The 22,499-nt window shown below is 44.2% G+C and overlaps 1 protein-coding gene across 8 annotated transcripts in view; it reads right to left on the bottom strand.

The window, feature by feature from the left end:
• Positions 1–22,499, bottom strand: part of LTBP1 (latent transforming growth factor beta binding protein 1) — a 391,697-nt gene that overhangs the window by 5,745 nt on the left and 363,453 nt on the right. For all 8 annotated transcript variants that reach the window (XM_038397049.2, XM_038397051.2, XM_043511538.1 and 5 more), the window contains 2 exons: positions 12,827–12,949; positions 6,518–6,667 (listed from right to left, as the gene is read on the bottom strand). In XM_038397049.2, coding sequence (XP_038252977.1) covers positions 6,518–6,667; positions 12,827–12,949 — 273 coding nt within the window. The remainder of the gene's footprint in view (positions 1–6,517; positions 6,668–12,826; positions 12,950–22,499) is intronic.

The following is a 22,499-nucleotide window of genomic DNA, read 5'->3' as shown; positions in this document are numbered from 1 at the left end:
AAGTGGAGGGACCTTATGGAGGAGGAGACTCTGGATTTGGTAAGGCAAAGACATCTTGGGGTGCAGCCATGGATGTGGATCTCCCTGATGTAGGGAGTACTCTCTCTTTTCCGGTTGCCAGTACCGTTGCTGAAGTCTTCCTGGTGTGGGAGGGTCTTGCGAGATGCTGGAGATGGCGGTACCAATGGTTTGCTGCCTGGAAGGAACCATTAAATCCCATTGTTTATAGGTCTTCTTCTCGTGCCTGTGGGACTTAGAACGTGCTACATCCCCTTGGGTCAAGCTGGTGGAGGGAATGTTTCAATTCCTTGGACTTGGAGGAATACTTAGGGGAGTCCTTGCTAATCTCCCAACTAGGCCCCCCCCATGGGTCAGTGGGGGTGGTTCTGCTGGCAGCGGAGTTTGACACAGAAGCACATGGCACACTCCTCACTGAATCAGGCCGACATAGGATTCCCTGGCCTGGGTCTGAATGAGATCTCAGGGCCATCTCTATGACATACTTCCAGGGAACAAGTACTCGGCCTTCTCGGATATGGCAGGGGAAGGACTGGCAAATACTGCACTTAGCCAGGATGTGAGTTTCTCCCAGGTAGTAGAGGCAGCATTGGTGGTTGTTGGTGACTGAGAAGGATTGTGAGCAAGAGGCACAGAGTTTGAAGCCCAGAATTCTAGGCATAGTCCAGTATTTGAACAGGAGTACCAGGTAGGAGGACAGAGCGTGAAAATCTCTGAAGTCTATTCTAATCTAACTGTTAAAACTAGTAACTACTAAAACTAGGATACGAATAAAATTAGAAAAAGTATGGCTAAAACTGATACAACTATTTACAATTGTAATTATTAGAACTGCGTCAGAGACAAAGGCACTGAAGGTTCCGAACCAGACTGTGCGGTGGTGAAAAGGAACTGGAGACGTGGTTGTTCTACCCTGCCCTTTATTGCCTCGGATGGAAGCACAAGGCAGGTCAGGGCACATGCATGGATCAATGGACACTACTTTCAAATTCTCCAACTCGAAACGTATGATGTGCATGCATAACCCACAGTGGAATACAACAGGGACCTTCACTTGAGGAAGAACTAATCCTTTGAAGCCTGCTCATAAAGTGCCATCTGGTGACTGTTCAGTGGTCTACGTGAAATGAATTGTTCCGGTATATACAGTTCTTACATAACATATTAAAAAAGAAAAGAAATACAACTAGCACTAGTTGGCAGTCTTAGCAGAGAGGCCAGTGACTAATAGTTGTGAAGAGAAATCTACATCACTCCTCAGCAAGTCTCTATAGCACTGGACTGAGATGCAGTAGGTCTATACCTTCATTGCCTAAAAAGGTGGTTGTTTTTTTTGGTTTGTTTTACAGAGAGATAATGAATACGTATTAACTATCTTGCTGTAAAATTCCATTGGAGACATGGTGCAAGTATTTTTTACCGCAATGCAGTTAGACAAGATCAACAATATATTCCCCCACCTGTGGTTGACTTCAGCTAGCTACTTTGCAGTAACAACCACAGACCCTTTGCCTTCACTAGCATTTTACAGAGATATAGCTAATATACGTTATTTATCTCATTGCAAAACCACACCTTTTTTTTTTGGCAGTGAAGACAGTCTGTTAGGGCAGAGCAGTGTAAAGAAGCTTACAGTGCTGCTATTTGAGTTGCATCTGTTCTGCAGGTAATAAGAGTATGTCAATCTCTGGTGCTCTCAATTCAGTTCTTTATATGAGTAATAAATTCACTTAAAAAAATCTTGGGGAAACAAGGACAGAAAAATACATATGAATATATATACATGTATTTGGGAAAACGTATGATACAACTAGATAAAGGATGACATTTTCCAAAGTGATTTAGGGCCAGATTTTTAAAGATATTTAGGTACCAAAAGATTCAGATAGGTGCCTAGTGAAATTCTCACAAGCACCTAGGTGCCTAACTCCCATTGATTGACCTCTCGAGGTCCCTTCCAATTCTATGTTTTCAAAGGAAGGGAGTTAGATACATAGATACTTCTGAATATCCCACTAGGCACCGATCTGAATCTGTAGGTGCTGTGACAAGATGGCCGATGTTCGTATGGTGGGTCCTGCGTTTTTCTTGGGGCATGGGGGCGGCTAAGACACCACCCTTTTCCCTTGCTTTTGGGCACCGAAGGCCCCACTACTGGCCCGGGAAGGTGGTAGAGGAGGGAAGCGGGGGAGGGGTCTGGGTTTGCTCCTCACTCTGAGTCCCAGCCCCCCTGCGGGTTTCTTACCCTATTCCCCCTTGGGTGGGGTTACCCTCGGTCCTTAGACGCTGGGGGAGGGAGTCTCCCTTATTTTGGTTCTCTGGTCTTTCAGCTCTCACAACTCACCTCCAAGCTCCAGTCCTCTCTCCTTCCTCCTCTTCCCCTGACTGCCTGAAGCAGGGGTTTTATTAGTTCCTGACAAGGCCTTAATTGACTACAGGTGCTCCAATTAACCTGTAGCCTCCCTCCCTAGTCTACAGGGAACCACGCCTTAATTAGCCTAGGGTTTATACATTTCTCCTCTACCACTGCTCCCTGGCTACTCTGGTGCCTCTCCCTTCGAGGGAGAGCGCTGGTGCTTAATCAACTAGTCCTGTCCATGCTCTGGTACCGGCTCAACACCCTGGTCCCGGCCCCTGGTTTCCTGGCCAACCTCCGGACATTGATTCTGGAGTTCTTTTGGTCAGGACTGCATTGGGTCCCTGCAGGGGTTCTCCATCTACCTCTGGAGGAGGGAGGGCAGGGCCTGAAATGTCTGCTTACTCAGGGGTCCATGTCTTCCGCCTCCAGGCCCTGCAGAGGCTCCTTTATGGTGCAGGTAGTCCGGCGTGGAGCATACTGGCGCACGCCTTCCTGTGCCGCTTCCGAGGGCTCCGATACGACCGGCAGCTCCTTTATCTCCATCCGAAAGGTTTTCTGCAAGACCTCTCTGGGCTGCCGGTCTTCTACCAGGATCTCCTCCAGACCTGGAAACTCTTTTCAACGACCAGGTCCGTGGCGGCCACCGAGGGGGCAGATCTCCTCACGGAGCCCCTGCTACACAATCCCCAGCTTCGTGTGCAGGTGGCGGAGTCCCGCTCGGTGCGCCAGAGGTTGGTCCTGGCAGAGGTCACAAGAGTCGGAGACCTCCTGGACTATGACCGGGGAGACTGGCTGGATCTCCTGACGCTCGCTCAGTGCATGGGGCTTTCCAGACCTTGTACTCCCCGGCGCATACTTCAGGAGGTGAAGGCCGCTTTGCCGCCCGCTGCTCGGGTTTATCTCGACCGGGTCCTGCACGAGGGCACGCCCTGCCCACCCACTACCCCAGGCCCGCCGGACCTTTTAATTGGACCCCTTCCCCGTGGACCCAACCGATCCCTTCACCCCTTCACTAGAAGCCGGCTGCACGAGATGCAGCCGGTCTGTTTTCAAACCGCGCCAAGAAAACATCTCTACACGCTCGTGTTCCACACCCTTCACGCCCGCACCCTCGTGTCCCGCCCCGATACAAAATGGCGGGACCTCCTGCCACCTTTGGAGGGTGAAGAGCCCCGGTGGGCCAGCCTATATTCCATCTTAGTCCCAAAGCCCGCCGGGGATGTCAGTTGGCGGCTCCTTCACGGAGCCGTGAGCACGGGCGTGTATTTGGCGCGTTTCACCACAATCCCAGACACCTGCCCCTTTTGCGGCGTGAGGGATACCCTGGCACATGTCTACCTGGAGTGTGCCAGGCTGCAGCCCCTATTCCGGCTCCTCACCAATATCTTATTACATTTTTGGTTGCACTTCTCCCCTCACCTTCTCATTTATGCACTCCCTATCCGTGGCCCCACAAAGTCCCGGGATCTCCTGGTCAACCTCCTCCTGGCCCTAGCTAAAATGGCCATCTACAAAACCAGAGTGAGGAGGTTGGCCGATGGAGTCTCCTGTGACTGTGGGGCCTATTTCCGATCCTCGGTCCGTTCACGTATCCGGGCAGAGTTCCTCTGGGCGGCGTCCTCTGACTCCCTTGACGCCTTTGAGGAGCAGTGGGCTCTGTCCGGGGTTCTCTGGGTGTCCCCGTCCGGTTCCCTTCTTTTGACCCTTTGACCGCACTCCTGTCCCTGTTATTTTATTAGTTGTCCCCCGGAATTTTTTGGGTATCTAGGTCCTGTGGATCCCCCTTTTAGGCTGGGGGGGACCCTTTAGCAGTGGACGGGCTTCGCCCGCCCACTTCCCGGATCCCAATAAGACCACTGCTCCCTGGCTACTCTGGTGCCTCTCCCTTCGAGGGAGAGCGCTGGTGCTTAATCAACTAGTCCTGTCCATGCTCTGGTACCGGCTCAACACCCTGGTCCCGGCCCCTGGTTTCCTGGCCAACCTCCGGACATTGATTCTGGAGTTCTTTTGGTCAGGACTGCATTGGGTCCCTGCAGGGGTTCTCCATCTACCTCTGGAGGAGGGAGGGCAGGGCCTGAAATGTCTGCTTACTCAGGGGTCCATGTCTTCCGCCTCCAGGCCCTGCAGAGGCTCCTTTATGGTGCAGGTAGTCCGGCGTGGAGCATACTGGCGCACGCCTTCCTGTGCCGCTTCCGAGGGCTCCGATACGACCGGCAGCTCCTTTATCTCCATCCGAAAGGTTTTCTGCAAGACCTCTCTGGGCTGCCGGTCTTCTACCAGGATCTCCTCCAGACCTGGAAACTCTTTTCAACGACCAGGTCCGTGGCGGCCACCGAGGGGGCAGATCTCCTCACGGAGCCCCTGCTACACAATCCCCAGCTTCGTGTGCAGGTGGCGGAGTCCCGCTCGGTGCGCCAGAGGTTGGTCCTGGCAGAGGTCACAAGAGTCGGAGACCTCCTGGACTATGACCGGGGAGACTGGCTGGATCTCCTGACGCTCGCTCAGTGCATGGGGCTTTCCAGACCTTGTACTCCCCGGCGCATACTTCAGGAGGTGAAGGCCGCTTTGCCGCCCGCTGCTCGGGTTTATCTCGACCGGGTCCTGCACGAGGGCATGCCCCGCCCATCCCCTACCCCAGGCCCGCCGGACCTTTCAATTGGACCCCTGCCCCGTGGACCCAACCGACCCCTTCACTGGAAGCCGGCTGCACAAGATGCAGCCGGTCTGCTTTCAAACCGTGCCAAGAAAACATCTATTGACGCTCGTGCTCCACACCCTTCACACCCTCACCCTCGTGTCCCACCCTGATACAAAATGGCGGGACCTCCTGCCACCTTTGGAGGGTGAGGAGCCCCGGTGGGCCAGCCTATATTCCACCTTAGTTCCAAGGCCCGCCGGGGATGTCAATTGGCGGCTCCTTCACAGAGCCGTGAGCACGGGCATGTACTTGGCGCGGTTCACCTCAATCCCAGACACCTGCCCGTTTTGCAGCATGAGGGATACCCTGGCACATATATACTTGGACTGTGCCAGGCTGCAGCCCCTATTCCGGCTCCTCACCAATATTTTATTACGTTTTTGGTTGCACTTCTCCCCTCACCTTCTTATCTATGCACTCCCTATCCGTGGCCCCACAAAGTCACGGGATCTCCGGGTCAACCTCCTCCTGGCCCTAGCTAAAATGGCCATCTATAAAACCAGAGTAAGGAGGTTGGCCGATGGAGTCTCCTGTGACTGTGGGGCCTATTTCCGATCCTCGGTCCGTTCACGCATCCGGGCAGAATTCCTCTGGGTGGCGTCCTCTGACTCCCTTGATGGCTTTGAGGAGCAGGTTCTCTGCTCAGTGTCCCTGTCTGGTTCCCTTCGTTTGACCCTTTGACCACACTCCTGTCCCTGTTATTTCATTAGTTGTCCCCTGGAATTTTTTGGGTATCTAGGTCCTGTGGATCCCCCTTTTAGGCTGGGGGGGATCCTTTAGCAGTGGACAGGCTTTGCCCGCCCACTTCCCGGATCCCAATAAGACCACTGCTCCATGGTCCCTCCTGTATCACAGTGCTTGAATACCTTTAAAAATCTGTCCCTACGTAACTTTTGAAAATGGGACTTAGGCTCCTAACTCTCTTAGATACTTTTGAAAATTTTAACCAAAGCTTGTTCTGCATTTTAATGCATTACATTTTATGTCAGTTATTAGTGAGTGTCTTTTAATTAAGAGTACCTTTACCATACTAGTTATTTTAGTATTGAAATTGACACAGGCACACTAACATACTTTTTATAACTATTATGAATAGTATGTTCCCCTAGCTAATTATTATTAGTATACACTCCACAATCCCATATTTCTCATGGATACCTAGGACAACTGTTCACTGATATTCAAATGATCTAGGAATTAAGAGATGGCTGCTCAAGTGAAAACTGGCTTTCAATATATCATATACAGATTTAGAATGTTTAGCATAATTCAGATGATCATTTGTCAGAAAGGTTTTGCTCCTGCAAACTGTTATGACAAATGAGTAACTTTACTCACATAAGGAGTCCCACTGAAGTCAAGTGAATGGGTCTGCTTTTGACAGTAAATCTGCTAAAATACAAAAAATGAATTGTATGTAAAATACTGCATTATAATCTCACCAACACAAGTCATTTTGGCCATGTCCAAGTGGTAGCCATCAAAACAATCACAGGTATAGCCTTCCTGGACTCTCACACACCGTCCATTTTCACATCCATTCAGAATGCCACATTCCTCTGCTTGTAGCTCCTCAAAGCTGTTCAGGAAACCTGGGTGGAGAAAGTATTGCAAACACATCAGTTAGACGCTGAATCCTTTTTTTTTTTTTTATATTAATGTACAGTGAGACTCTTTAATTGTCTCACGGGTTTACTGGGATGTGACTCAGCTTCGTAGAAAATAGGTCAGCTTTAGCAGATCTGCTTCATCTGGACTGTTTAATGTACTAATAAAATACAGTTATATTTTAAGATGAAAATAAAATAGCTGTGTGAAATGTATTCAATGTTAAAAGCTTTGATCCATTTTTAACAGAGACACATTTTGATAAATTATCTCAATGATAAAATATTACTTTGTAATAAAATCTTGTAAAATCAGATTTTATAAAAGTTTACAGTGCTGATGTAGAAGTGTTGTAGGGTAATTTGAAAATAATTATAAAAAGCTCTTCTAAATATTACTATAAAAAGGGAGGGAAGAAGTTATATTGTAATTACTCTAGACGAAATATGCAAAAAATATTAGTCCCAACTGCCGTGAGTGAAGTAAGAGAAAATTAGACTACTAGCCTATTGTGGTTTTGGTTAATAACTCTTTAGGAGTCACTCAGATACTTGGATGATGGGCACTGATATAAATACCTATAAACTACTTCACTGTGTCTTGTCATAATCCTAGGTAGTGAGCTCTCTGGGATAGGGACTGTCTTTGTTTTACTAGTTTGTACAATGCCTATTATGATGGAACCCTGAGCCCTGATTTAGGGTCTCTAGACAATAACATAACAATAATAATAGGGGAAGAGTGCATATATTTTAAAACTTATTCAAAAATTTTAAATGCTCATTGAATTTCAGTAAGATTAAAGTGCTCATCTAAGTATCAACAAGTTAACATTATACAACAGTCTTACTGTCTTTCCATTCTTAGAAGCAATACATAAAACAGAACTGTAGATGGCAGCCAACCACATCAAAAAGAATACTTGAGAAAAAGTCCACAGCATTTAATATCATCCCTCCTGATCCAATTTAAATAATACATTGGGGTTTGATTTTTTGATTTTTTGTGTGCATGGCAGGGGAGCCATAGAAGGGTTTTTCTACTGACATTTAATTCACACATTAACTCCACAAACAGACCATTGGTATATCTAAAACCTGTTCATATATTTGGAATCATTTAAAACAGATATTTGATATATATAATACACCTCAACTATAAGTTCTATTAATTTCTTCCTCTTTTCACTGCTCTTCTCTTCCATCTGCCTTTTCACATTTTCCGTTATTAACCCAGGCCCCTCTCATTCTTTCCCTCATCTCACATTTTCTCTGTCCATGCCCTACCTTTCTAATTCTACCCTCTCTGTCCTCATCCACATGCCCTCTCTTTGAACAAATCTAGTGTGTCCAGCACTGGCTCTTCAAGGTTGTCTGGATACTTCACAGGTTCATGTCCACTCGTGGCCAAAATGCGCTCAGTTTGGGATAAGGTTGATTTGTGTAACAGATAACAAAAATGGTGCCACATACCATAGAGACTTAGAAATGAACTTGAACATATATTTACTTTGTTGAGTACACACCTTCACATATAGTAGGGATCATTACAAAGTTTCCTATTAATGTAGTAAACTGCAGTAAGATACAGATATACAATAATTTATTGAGTAGATTATTTTGGTTTACTGCAAGATAGCAGAAAACTTTTCAACAACCTCTATTATATTTTAATCCATTTACAGAGCCTACATGGGGCTCCGTTATATTGCAGGCGTTTGATGGGCCATGATATAGACAGCTAATTATGAAAAACAAACACGGCCAAGCAGGGAAAAGGTGGTGCTCTTGAACAAATTCTTTACAAATGAAAGATATCATTTGTTCTCCACTGAGCTCACATATAGCATGCTGAAATTTTTAACCAGCTGAAACTGATTTAAACAAGATTGTTTGCACTATAATCCATACTGCACATGTCTATTTTCAAACTTGCTTGCAACAAGTTGCAAATATTTGTTTGCAGTTCTAACAGAATCTGATGGTAATAAAATTGAAAAATATTTAATTGGCATGTCAAGATCTGTACTCTAGGTCTTTCAGGGCAAGAACTGTCTCTTTTCTGCGATCGTGTTAATCCCAATTAGGATCTCTGAGTACTACCATATAATAAATATTTATTATTAACGTTATCCTTATTAACAACAATACAACTGGCTAAAATGTCCAAAAGGATAGAAACATTTGCCGAGGCATATACAGCATTTGCTCAAGCATCTGCCCAGGATGTGTTCTGGGTTATATTCTGTGTTCATTTGGCATTATTATTGTTTCTGATTTAGTGGCAGGATGCTAGAGAGATCCTAGCTCTGATATCTCTTCGATATCTCCTTGGGTTACACACAGTTCTCTAATCACTTATTAATGGAAAGTCTTTTATCATTGCTTATAATTTGAGGAAGTAATTTTTTTACACCCCTTTATAATTTGGACATTGGAATAGAAAGTATGTTTCCCACTCTATTTCTCTTCCATCATATGGAGGACACTATCATCTCTTTCTGGGGTTTTCATTGTGCTTTGATAATTTTCATCAGTGTTAATATTTAGTTAGAAGTCAGTATTGTTTAGCTTTGTACAAATCTGTATAAAGTCTATTAGGTTTGTTAGGTATTAAACAGAGATGAACCCTGGTTTCTGTAGGCTATATTTAATAGAATCATCGAAATGTAGGACTGGAAGAGATCTCGATAGGTCATCTTCTAGTCAGTCATATTGCAGTGCAGTATGACTAAGTATTATCTAGAGACCACCCCTGACAGGTGTTTGTCTAACCTGTTCTTAAAAACCTCCAGTGACAAAGATTCCACAACCTCCGTAGGCAATTTGTTCCAGGTCTTAACTACCCTTACAGTTGAAGTTCTTCCTACTGTCTAACTTTGATCTCGCTGGCTGTAATTTAAGCCCATTTCTTCTTTACCTGTCCTCAGTGGATAAGGAGAACAATTGCCTACCCTCTTCTTTATTACAACCTTTGCTGTACTTGAAGACTGTTATGTCCCCCCTCAGTCTTCTCTTTTCCAGACTAAACAGATCCATTTTTTTCAGTCTTTCCTCATAGGTCATGTTTTCAAGACCTTTAATAATTTTTGTTGCTCTCCTCTTGACTTTCTCCAATTTGTCCACATCTTTCCTGAACTGTGGTGCCCAGAACTGGACACAATACTCCAGCTGAGGCCTTATCAGTGCTGAGTAGAGTGGAAGAATTACTTCTCATATCTTGCTTACGACACAATACATCCCAGAATGGTGTTTGTTTTCTTTGCAACAGCATCACATTATTGACTCATATTTAGTTTGTGACCCACTATATCCCCCACAACCTTTTCTGCAGAACTCCTTTGTAGGCAGTCATTTCCCATTTTGCAAAAAAGAAAAGGAGTACTTGTGGCACCTTAGAGACTAACAAATTTATTTGAGCATAAGCTTTCGTGAGCTACAGCTCACTTCATCGGATGCATCTGATAAAGTGAGCTGTAGCTCAGGAAAGCTTATGCTTAAATAAATTTGTTAGTCTCTAAGGTGCTACAAGTACTCCTTTTCTTTTTTGCGAATACAGACTAACACGGCTGCTACTCTGAAACCTGATTTCCCATTTTGTATTCATGGAATTGATTATTCCTTCCTAAGTTTAGTGCTTTACATTGGTCCTTATTGAATTTCATCCTATTATTACTTGTGCAATTAGTGGAAGGGAATACATCTCAAACTTCTGCTATTCACTGTAGCCCTCTGGCCCTGTCAAAGCTATCATTTTGATTTCTTTTACCATTATTTCTTTTAACATATTAACTTGTTTTAATGGGAGACATTGAGTAAGAGAGAAGTGGTACCTGTATGCTATAAGTACAAGGCAGTTGGGATTGCCTGTTCCTTTTGTAACCACCATTTTATTTCTAACATAAAACTGTGAAGGAATATGCTGGACCAAAGTCAACCCTGGTATAAGGGTGTAAGCTGAATTCAAGGCAGTCCAAGTAGTCTACAACCTATCCTGAAGGATGACCCATCACTCTTACAGATCTTGGGAGACAGGCCAGTCCTTGCTTACAGACAGCCCCCCAGCCTGAAGCAAATACTCACCAGCAACCACACACCACATAACAAAACCACTATCCCAGGAACTATCCTTGCAACAAAGCCCGTTGCCAACTATGTCCACATATCTATTCAGGGGACACCATTATAGGGCCTAATCACATCAGCCACACTATCAGAGGCTCGTTCACCTGCACATCTACCAATGTGATATATGCCATCATGTGCCAGCAATGCCCCTTTGCCATGTACATTGGCCAAACTGGACAGTCTCTACGTAAAAGAATAAATGGACACAAATCAGACGTCAAGAATTATAACATTCAAAAACCAGTCGGAGAACACTTTAGTCTCTCCGGTCACTCTATTACAGTCCTGAGAGTGGCTATCCGTCAACAAAAAACTTCAAAAACAGACTCCAGCGAGAGACTGCTGAATTGGAATTAATTTGCAAACTGGATACAATTAACTTAGGCTTGAATAGAGACTGGGAGTGAATGAGTCATTACACAAAGTAAAACTATTTCCCCATGTTTATTCCGCCCCTCCCCCCCACTGTTCCTCAGACGTTCTTGTCAACTGCTGGAAATGGCCCACCTTGATTATCACCACAAAAGGTTTTCCTTCTTTCCCCCCCTCCTTCCTGCTGGTAATAGCTAATCTTAAGTGATCACTCTCCTTACAGGAAGAAAAGGAGTACTTGTGGCACCTTAGAGACTAACAAATTTATTAGAGCATAAGCTTTCGTGAGCTACAGCTCACTTCATCGGATGCATTTCTCACGAAAGCTTATGCTCTAATAAATTTGTTAGTCTCTAAGGTGCCACAAGTACTCCTTTTCTTTTTGCGAATACAGACTAACACGGCTGCTACTCTGAAACCTCTCCTTACAGGGTGTATGATAAAACCCGTTGTTTCATGTTCTCTGTGTATATAAATCTCCCCACTGTATTTTCCACTGAATGCATCCGATGAAGTAAGCTGTAGCTCATGAAAGCTTATGCTCAAATAAATCTGTTAGTCTCCAAGGTGCCACAAGTACTCCTTTTCTTTTTGCGGATACAGACTAACACGGCTGCTACTCTGAAACAAGTAGTCTAGGTCAGCGGTTCTCAAACAGTGGGTTAGGATTCCAAAGTAGGTCGCATCCCCATTTTAATGGGGTCACCAGAATTGGCTTAGACTTGCTGAGGTCCAGAGCCAAAGCCGAAGCCGAAGCCTCAGAGCTTTAGCCCTAGGCGGTGGAGCTCAGGTTATAGGCCACCTGCCTGGGGTTGAAGCCCTTGGTCTTCAGCTTTGGCACCTCCCAGGGCGGCAAAGCTCGAGTGGGCTCAGACTTCAGTCTCCCCTCCTGGGGTCATGTAGTAATTTTTCTTGTCAGAAGGGGGTCGCGGTGCAATGAAGTTTGAGAACCCCTGGCCTAGGATCAAACAGCTTTCCATTGACTTCAAAGCAAGGTGGATCAGGCTCCTATTTAATAAAAAACCCATGCAGTTTTCAAGCATAAATTTAGAACCCTACTTCTATAAGATTCTGTAGCAAGACTTTTGCTTTCCCCGTGACCTATTCATTTATGTGTGCATTGGCATTCCAACTAAAGCCTGTGCAAATCAGACTCAGTGGTCATGCTAAGCTAGGCGATTTTTTCTGGAGTAACATCATCATGCACACTCTCCACCTCCCCCACATAAGTTCTGCTGGAAAATCATGGAAAGCTGGCATGAAGAATTTTTAAAAAAATTTAAAATACCCCAAAGGAGTTTGAGTCACATGCTTCAAAGAAAAAATAGTTTGTGAGAAGGAAAACTGGCTTTTTTTGACCTTTAGCTGTAAATCTGTTGGTAAATATAAATTTAGTATACCTGGCACACATTATTTCACTATATTAAACAAAATAATATTGTACTTTGGGACTAAATGGGCTCATATACAACTCTGGCGCTGGAACCTGAACACCTGACAGTTAATGTCATAGGAATAAGTAGAACATAAATAAATAGGCCACATTACTCAGAAGCAAACAGAGGAATGGAGCCAACTACAGGGAAGTAATCCAAGTTATAATCCTACTTTCAAGAATTTTACATAACAGTGATATTTACTTACGGTCTTCAACAAAGAATGGATCAGTTTCTGGGGTATAGTGTTCCTCAAAGTCAACCAAAGCATCTTGTCCATATGGTCGTCGAGATCCTGGAACTGGAACATTGCACAGCTGGGCATAATCCTCTGGGGAGGAGAAATCAAATAGGACATAAAACTAAACACACTGGTAACAAAGGCCACATTACAGCAATTCCAATGACTTGCAACTCCTGTCAGCTGGAAATAAGTGTCTTTCCTAGAAACAGCATAAATCTGAAGCTTCTACAAATTATTCTCTCCCCTTCAAGAATAATGTCATTAAAATGTAATGGGCCAAATTAATCCCTTTTGTGACGACAGTTGTTTTACACTGAAGGAATGGATTTGAATTAATAACTGGACAAAAAATTAAGGGCCAGATTTTGGCTGTCCCTTCAAAGGAGGAGGGGATGAAAAGGCATAAGCAGCTTACCACACTCCCACTGCACAAGGGCCAGCTGCAATTATAGCCTTTGTATTCCTTGATTGCAAAGACTGCTTCAGGCCAGAACAGGTGTTGGAATTAGCCACCCAAAATGAGGCAAAGAGGGTGAAGAGAGAGTGGGTCCATGTCTGTCCCACACACATTGCACCAGCCAGCAGAGCTGGGCCAGTGTAAATAGAGAATACTCTGCATCCCTCCATCATAGCCCCTTCTCATTGTCCCATGATGTGGGCCATGTCCTAAAACCAGAGGTCCCAAATATCAGTTCCTCCCAAGTTCTGCTTGGCTAAGGGACTGAAAAGGCAGAGGGGACTTGGGAAAGTCACTTTAGGCTATTGTAACTGCATACAGAGTATGGCTCTTTGTCCTCTGCTAGTGGCTAGACCACAAATTTTATGATTCTGCCACTAGCTCTAAGTTAATAAGCAGACCTGGATCTTTTAGCTGAGGTAGTAGAAGCTTTTTTGTTTCGGTTCTGATGTCCCAGGTTTGATCCCCTCTGCTGATGACCTCCCCCCACCACCCAGGGTAATTGATTACATCTTCTTGCCTGTCCCACACTGTAAGTTAGATCAGCCTCAGTGCTGTAACTGAATACTATTACACATTGCATGAACTATATACAAGACAGATACTTTGGAATAAAAATCTCATTGTCATATGGGTCTATAGCCACTTCCTGACTACTGCTGCAGACACTTTAGCATCAAAGCAACACTTCCCATGCAGAATAACTGGTTTTCAGATAACCTATAACAGGAAATGTACAAAGGAAAAAACTCAGGCATTGGTAGTGGCCATAGAACCGGCAAGCTCTCGCACTGTGTAGAAACTATTCCAGATAGTAAATGGCTCCATAAACTCAGACTGCCTTCACTCAAGCCCAGAAGCCAGAACCACTCACAGGGTGGAGTTGTCATCTTTTTCACAGAGAAAATCACCTGCATGTGTCTATCAAGAACAACACATTGCTCATAAGACCCATAAACACAACACCTTCCCTTCCAGAATCCAGTCTATTCATAAAAAGTCATGGAAGCTTAAATGGCAGCCAGAGCTATCAACCTTGACAATGGATTCTCTGTCCTTCCTATCTGCCTTAGGGTTTTGTGTACAGCCTATCATTGTATCTAAGCACTTAGATATATAGATCTTTTCTGGATGATACAAGAGTAGACAGAACCTGAGACCCCTCTGAACAGAGATTATCAACATCTCCCTTGACAAAGGGAATTTACTACCTACCCTAAAACATTCATAATTCTGACCAGAACAAAAGAAACCTCAGCACTAGTGACCTTTCAAACTACCTCCCTGTATCACCAGACTATTCATGGAGGAGGCAGGGAGCGTAAAGGGGACAAAGCTCTGTGGGCCTGCCATTTCCCTCATGCACAGATGAGAGGATTGGGAACTAGGCAGAGCTTTGACTCTGGCCCCTGGGCAAAACAGTTTAGCCATGAAGGAGGGAAAAGTAGTGTGCTGCAGATACAGGCCAGCAGCAGAATATTTCCCTGTGGATCAAGGGTGGGAACCAGGAAGGGACTGTGACTTGGAGTCACAGTTCTTTCTGTGGGCTGCTCCCACAGTGGCCACTATGTGCTGGCCTAACTCAGGACAAGAAGCAAAGTCTCAGGGCACATCCTCAGCTGGTTGTAAATTGTAGAACTCCTTTGGGTCATTGTGGTATGTAAGTAGATAGAATGTTAAGACCACAAAAATAAACCAAGAATTGTGTCCATAACGATTTAAGGCAGTGGTTTGTTTAGAAGAGGTAGAGGATTAGATTAACAACTAGGATTATCAGAACTGAGATCTGTACGAGGAAGACTGTTTTTTAACTGTTTGTATTTTTTGCGTTGATTAGCCATGCTATCATGCCTTCACTTTCTGAAGCACCAAATAATATATTTAAATAAAATAGAAAAAGAGGTAACAACAAAGAAAGATGCATCTATCAGGAAATGGATTTAGTGCACTTTTCTGGATGTCATGTTAAAATGTCTATGTATAATCTTGCCTCATAGCAAGAGTCCAACATATCAGGAGAAAAGGCTGTTGAAGAGTCTTTGGGTTAAGTTTAGAGACAAGAGCACAAGGGTGATGTTGTGGTGGGCGTGTGCTATAGACCATCGGATCAGAAGGATGAGGTAGACGAGGCTTTCTTCAGACAACTAACTGAAGTCTCCAGGTTCTAATTCTAATGGGGGACTTCAATCACTCTGACATCTGCTGAGAGAGCAATACAGCAGTGCACAGAAAATCCAGGAAGTTTTTGGAGAGTGTTGGGGACAACTTCCTGGTACAAGTGCTGGAGGAACCAACTATGGACTGTGCTTCTCTTGACCTGCTGCTTACAAACAGGGAAGAATTGGTAGGGGAAGTAGAAGTGGGTGGCAACCTAGGATGGTTGAGTTCAGGATCCTGAAAAAAGGAAGAAAAGAGAGTAGCAAAATACGGACCCTGGACTTCAGAAAAGCAGACAGATTCCCTTAGGGAACTGATGGCAGGATCCCCGGGGGCAGGCTAAGATGCAGGGCAAGGAGAGCTGGCTGTATTTAAAGAAGCCTTATTGAGGGTGCAGGAACAACACCATCCCAAAGTGCAGAAAGAATAGTACAATATGGCAGGCGACCAACTTGGCTTAACAGTGAAATATTTGGTGAGGCTTAAACTCAAAAAGGAAAGCTTACAAGAAGTGGAATTTTGACAGATGACTAGAGAGGAGTATAAAATATTCTAGACCATCAAGGGTGTAATCAGGAAGGCCAAGGCACAAATGGAGTTGAAGCTAGCAAGGGATGTGAAGGGTAACAAGAAGGGTTTCTACAGGTATGTTAGAAACAAGAAGGAGGTCAGGGAAAGTGTGGGACCCTTACTGAATGGGGGAGGCAACATAGTGACAGATGATGTGGAAAAAGCTGAAGTACTTTTTGCCTTGGTCTTTACAGACAAGGGCAGCTCCCAGACTGCTGCACTGGGCAACACAGCAGTAGGTGAGCAGCCCTCAGTGGTGAAAGAACAAGTTAGGGACTATTTAGAAAAGCTGGACATGCACAAGTCCATGGGTCCAGATCTAATTCATCCAAGGGTGCTGAGGGAGTTGGCTGATGTGATTGCAGAGCCATTGGCCATTATCTTTGAAAATTTGTGGTGATCGGGGGAGGTCCTGGACAATTGGAAAAAGGCAAATATAGTGCCCATATTTAAAAAAGGGAAAAAAGAGAACCTGGGGAACTACACACCAGTCAGCCTCACTTCAGTCTCCGGAAAATCATGGAGCAGGTCCTCAAGGAATCAATTCTAAAGCACTTGGAGGAGAGGAAGGTGTTCAGGAACAGTCAGCATGGATTCACCAAGGACAAGTCATGCCTGACTAATCTATTTGCCTTCTGTGACAAGATAACTGGCTCTGTGGATGAGGGGAAAGCAGTGGACTTGTTATTCCTTGACTTTAGCAAAGGTTTTGATATGGTCTCCTACAGTATTCTTGCCAGCAAGTTAAAAAAGTATGGATTAGATGAATGGACTGTAAGGTGGATAGAAAGCTGGCTAGATTGTCGGGCTCAACAAGTAGTGATCAATGGCTCGATGTCTAGTTGGCAGCCGGTATCAAGCGGAGTGCCCCAGGGGTCGGTCCTGGGCCGGTTTTGTTCAACATCTTTATTAATGATCTGGATGATGGGATTAATTGCACCCTCAGCAAGTTTGTAGGTGACACTAAGCTGCGGGGAGAGGTAGATATGCTGAAGGGTAGGGATAGGGTCCAGAGTGACGTAGACAAATTGGAGAATTGGGCCAAAAGAAATCTGATAAGGTTCAACAACGACAAGTGCAGAGTTCTGCACTTAGGAAGGAAGAATCCCATGCACCGCTACAGGCTGGGGACCGACTGGCTAAGTAGCAGTTCTGCAGAAAAGGACCTGGGGATTACAGTGGGCAAAAAGCTGGATATGAGTCAGCAGTGTGCCCTTGTTGCCAAGAAGGTTAATGGCACATTGGGCTGTATTAATAGGAGCATTGCCAGCAGATCGAGGGATGTGATTATTCCCCTCTATTCGGCACTGGTCAGGCCACACCTGGAGTATTGCGTCCAGTTTTGGTCCCCCCACTACAGAAGGACAAAAGTGGAGAGAGTCAGCAGAGGGCAAAGAAAATGATTAGGGGGCTGAGGAACATGACTTAGGAGGAGAGGCTGAGGGAACTGGGGTTATTTAGTTTGCAGAAGAGAAGAGTGATGGGGGATTTGATAGCAACCTTCAACTACCTGAAGGGGGGTTCCAAAGATAGAGCTAGGCTGTTAACTTCCGGCAACTAACGGAAGTTACTAGATCGCAGGCCCTGGTTCTCATGGAGATTTCAATCACCCTGATATCTGCTGGGAGAGCAATACAGTGGTGCACAGACAATCCAGGAAGTTTTTGGAAAGTGTAGGGGACAATTTCCTGGTGCAAGTGCTGGAGGAACCAGCTAGGATCAGAGCTCTTCTTGACCTGCTGTTCACAAACCGGGAAGAATTAGTAGGGGAAGCAAAAGTGGATGGGAACCTGGGAGGCAGTGACCATGAGATGGTCGAACTCAGGATCCTGACACAAGGAAGAAAGGAGAACAGCAGAATACGGACCCTGGACTTCAGAAAAGCAGACTTTGACTCCCTCAGGGAGCTGATGGGCAGGATCCCCTGGGAGAATGTTAAGGACGTTAAGAATGTTAAGCAAGAGATGTTAAGAGTACGGAGGAGGGTTTTTTCAGATATGTTAGCAACAAGAAGAAAAGGAAGGGAAGTGTGGGCCCCTTACTGAATGAGGGAGGCAACCTAGTGACAGAGGATATGGAAAAAGCTAATGTACTCAATGCTTTTTTTGCCCCTGTCTTCACGAACAAGGTCAGCTCCCAGACTACTGCACTGGTCAGCACAGCATGGAGAGGAGGTGACCAGCCCTCTATGGAGAAAGAATTGGTTTGGGACTATTTAGAAAAGCTGGACAAGCACAAGTCCATGGAGCTGGATGCGCTGCATCCGAGAGAGCTAAAGGAGTTGGCGGATGTGATTTCAGAGCCATTGGCCATTATCTTTGAAAACTCATGGTGATCGGGGGAGGTCCCGGACAACTGGAAAAAAGGCTAATGTAGTGCCCATCTTTAAAGAAGGGAAGGAGGAGGATCCGGGGAACTACAGGCCAGTCAGCCTCACCTCAGTCCCTGGAAAAATCATGGAGCAGGTCCTCAAGGAATCAATTCTGAAGCACTTAGAGGAGAGGAAAGTGATCAGGAACAGTCAGCATGGATTCATCAAGGGCAAGTCATGCCTGACTAATCTAATTGCCTTCTATGATGAGATAACTGGCTCTGTGGATGAGGGGAAAGCAGTGGAAGTGTTATTCCTTGACTTTAGCAAAGCTTTTATAGATTCATAGATACTAAGGTCAGAAGGGACCATTCTGATCATCTAGTCCGACCTCCTGCACAGCGCAGGCCACAGAATCTCACCCACCCACTCCTATGAAAAACCTCACCCATGTCTGAGCTATTGAAGTCCTTAAATCATGGTTTAAAGACTTCAAGGAGCAGAGAAGCCTCCCTCAAGTCAACCATGCCCCATGCTACAGAGGAAGGCGAAAAACCTCCAGGGCCTCTCCAATCTGCCCTGGAGGAAAATTCCTTCCCGACCCCAAATATGGCAATGAGCTAAACCCTGAGCATATGGGCAAGATTCACCAGCCAGATACTACAGAAAATTCTTTCCTGGGTAACTCAGATCTCAGGATCTTTTGACACGGTCTCCCACAGTTTTCTTGCCAGCAAGTTAAAGAAGTGTGGGCTGAATGAATGGATTATAAGGTGGATAGAAAGCTGGCTAGATTGTTTGGCTAAATGGGTAGTGATCAATGGCTCCATGTCTAGCTGGCAGCCGGTATCAAGTGGAGTGCCCCAGGGGTCGGTATTGGGGCCGGTATTGTTCATTATTTTTATTAATGATCTGGATGATGGGATGAATTGCACCCTCAGCTACTTCGCAGATGACACTAAACTGGGGAGAGAAGTAGATATGCTGGAGGGTAGGGATAGGGTCCAGAGTGACCTAGACAAATTGGAGGATTGGGCCAAAAGAAATCTGATGAGGTTCAACAAGGACAAGTGCAGAGTCCTGCACTTAGGAAGGAAGAATCCCATGCACTGCTACAGACTAGGGACTGAATGGCTAGGCAGCAGTTCTGCAGAAAAGGACCTAGGGGTTACAGTGGATGAGAAGCTGGATATGAGTCAACAGTGTGCCCTTGTTGCCAAGAAGGCCAATGGCATTTTGGGATGTATAAGTAGGGGCATTGTCAGCAGATCGATGGACGTGATCGTTCCCCTCTATTCGACATTGGTGAGGCCTCATCTGGAGTACTGTGTCCAGTTTTGGGCCCCACACTACAAGAAGGATGTGGAAAAACTGGAAAGAGTACAGCAGAGGGCAACAAAAATGATTAGGGATCTGGAGCATATGACTTATGAGTTGAGGCTGAGGGAACTGGGATTGTTTAGTCTGCGGAAGAGAAGAATGAGGGGGGATTTGATAGCTGCTTTCAGCTACCTGAAAGGGAGTTCCAAAGAGGATGGATCTAGACTGTTCTCAGTGGTAGCAGATGACAGAACAAGGAATAATGGTCTTAAGTTGCAGTGGGGGAGGTTTAGATTGGATATTAGGAAAAACTTTTTCACTAGGAGGGTGGTGAAGCACTTGAATGGGTTACCTAGGGAGGTGGTGGAATCTCCTTCCTTAGAAGTTTTTAAGGTCAGGCTTGACAAAGCCCTGGCTGGGATGATTTATTTGGGGATTGGTTCTGGTTTGAGCAGGGGGCTGGACTAGATGACCTCCTGAGGTCCCTTCCAACCCTGATATTCTATGATTCTATGTTCTCAGTGGTGGCAGATGACAGAACAAGAAGCAATGGTCCCAAGTTGCAGTGGGAGAGGTCTAGGTTGGATATTTGGAAACAGGGTGGTGAAGCACTGGGATGGGTTACCTAGGGAGGTGGTGGAATCTCCATCCTTAGAGATTTTTAAGGCTCGGCTTGACAAAGCCTTGGCTGGGATGATTTAGTTGGTGTTGGTCCTGCTTTGAGCAGGGGGTTGACTAGATGACCTCCTGAGGTCTCTTCCAACCCTAATATTCTATGATTGTATGATATCAATTAGCCTTACAAATCTTTGCATAGAATGCTTTTACCATGAATATTAAACATATGAAGAAAACATTTTAAATAGCAAGAATATCCAATACAAAGAAAAACTGCAAGGAATGCAACTGAACACGACCCAAAGTACAAACGGCTGTCATAATTTTTGGTTAAAAATGAACAGGAACATTGGTATTATCCCATGTGTAATAATTCTTGAAATGTTTAGAGATTTCAAGAGTTGAGGTAATTTTCTTTTTGCAGAATTTTCTGTATACATTTGTTTTAAATCTAATACCAATGAAGGTTAAATACTACATATTTCAAAACTAGGCAACTGTAATGACTGATTTTTTTTTCCAAACTAAAAGACCATGATCTCACACTGATATAAACCAAGAAAAACTTCCCTGAAATCACTGGAGTTAGAATGTTATAAAACTCATGCAAGTGGGATCACTTGCCAATTTAAGAACTCTCTTTCTTGGGGTGGGGTTTTTAAAATTGTTCACTGCCAACCTAACTTTGCTCCCACTGAAGGCAATTATAAAACTTCCATTGACTTTAATAGGAGCAGAGTTAGGCTGATGCTGAGCCCTTTTGGAAATCATGCCCATTATATACAATAACCCTAGCACTGAGAATTTTCTTGACCCAGGTTGTGGGTATTCATACATCTATTTCATAATTGGGACAGGTTCTAATTGCACTATATACAATATGTTTTTAAAACATTCTAATTGAAAAAAAGTAGAAACCACCAACCAGGAGCCAGAGGGTCTGGAGTTCCTGCTATTTCTGCCATTGCATACATAGTAGACAATGCCAGGAAATCTCAACTCTCCAGGTTTAAGGCATTTGTAGGAGAGTCTGCAACTGTATGCAACAAAACATCATGGTATTTGGGCCTGTGAGAATAAATATTCCAGTACAATCTGCTAAAGAGTAAACATGCAATCCTCACAAAGGTGTGACACCCATTATTATTATTTAACATACTGCGCAGTAGTGCTGAAAATGTACTTATCTTTGATTTTAATTATGTACATAATGCAATATATGACACAATTAATACAAAATGCTTTCTTTGGAGACCTCCCCTGAGTTGATGCCCTGATGCATGATTCTAACCAGTTTAATGTAAATATAATAGTAAGGCTCCTTAAATGAGTGACTGTGCTGTATTTTTCTTAGCAGAGGGAACTGGTATCTCCATTGCAATGCATAGGCTCATGCAACTCCATGTAGTTAGCGTTGGTGGTATCAATATATCTGTCCATAAACATTACACTTCAGTTTTATTTATATTTTTAGACCCCATGTATCATCTAATAGTCATGTAAAAATTTTATTTACTGCAATACGCAACACGGAGATGGAACTAGTTGAAAGCCTATTGTTGGTACAGATCTGGATAATTTGAAGTCTCAGACAGTATTTTATATTGCACATCTGTCAATACAAAATACACATAGTTTATTATCTAATCTATTGGAAATTTTGATAATGGGAACTTCTTCTCTGTCGCACTGAGCCTTCCCTGACACAACTAAGTTTTGAATGTCTTCATTGCTAGCTCTTGTACAACACTTACAAATAAAGTAATGCTTAATAAATGTTATAAGCATGTTACAGACATGAGTAGGATATGTTTTATAAATAGTTATAAGCACATTAGTAGGAGGTGTTATAGATGGTAATAAGCCATGGTTATACAGAACTTATTGGCCTGTTGGACTCCATAACAATTGATTAACCATTTATTAAAACATCTATTCATCTTTTATTAATATTTTATAAACTATTTATAAATGCATCTTTCATGTAAAGTGTGACCTAATATATTCTAACAAAGTCAAAGTCACTTAGAAAATTTCAATTAAACACTTGTTTGGTGCATAGCTGTGACAGATTTGGAGCTGCCTGTATTAATCTATGAATTAGGGCTGTTAATCACAGGTAACACAAGCAGTTAACGCAAAACAAATTAACTAGATTAAAAAAATTAGTCACGATTAATCACAGTTTTAATCACACTGCTAGA

This window comes from Dermochelys coriacea, chromosome 3 (genome assembly GCF_009764565.3).
Source record: "Dermochelys coriacea isolate rDerCor1 chromosome 3, rDerCor1.pri.v4, whole genome shotgun sequence".
Taxonomy (NCBI): Eukaryota; Metazoa; Chordata; order Testudines; family Dermochelyidae; genus Dermochelys; species Dermochelys coriacea.
The sequence above is the reverse complement of the archived record's forward strand: the minus strand, read 5'-3'. Positions and strand labels throughout refer to the sequence as shown.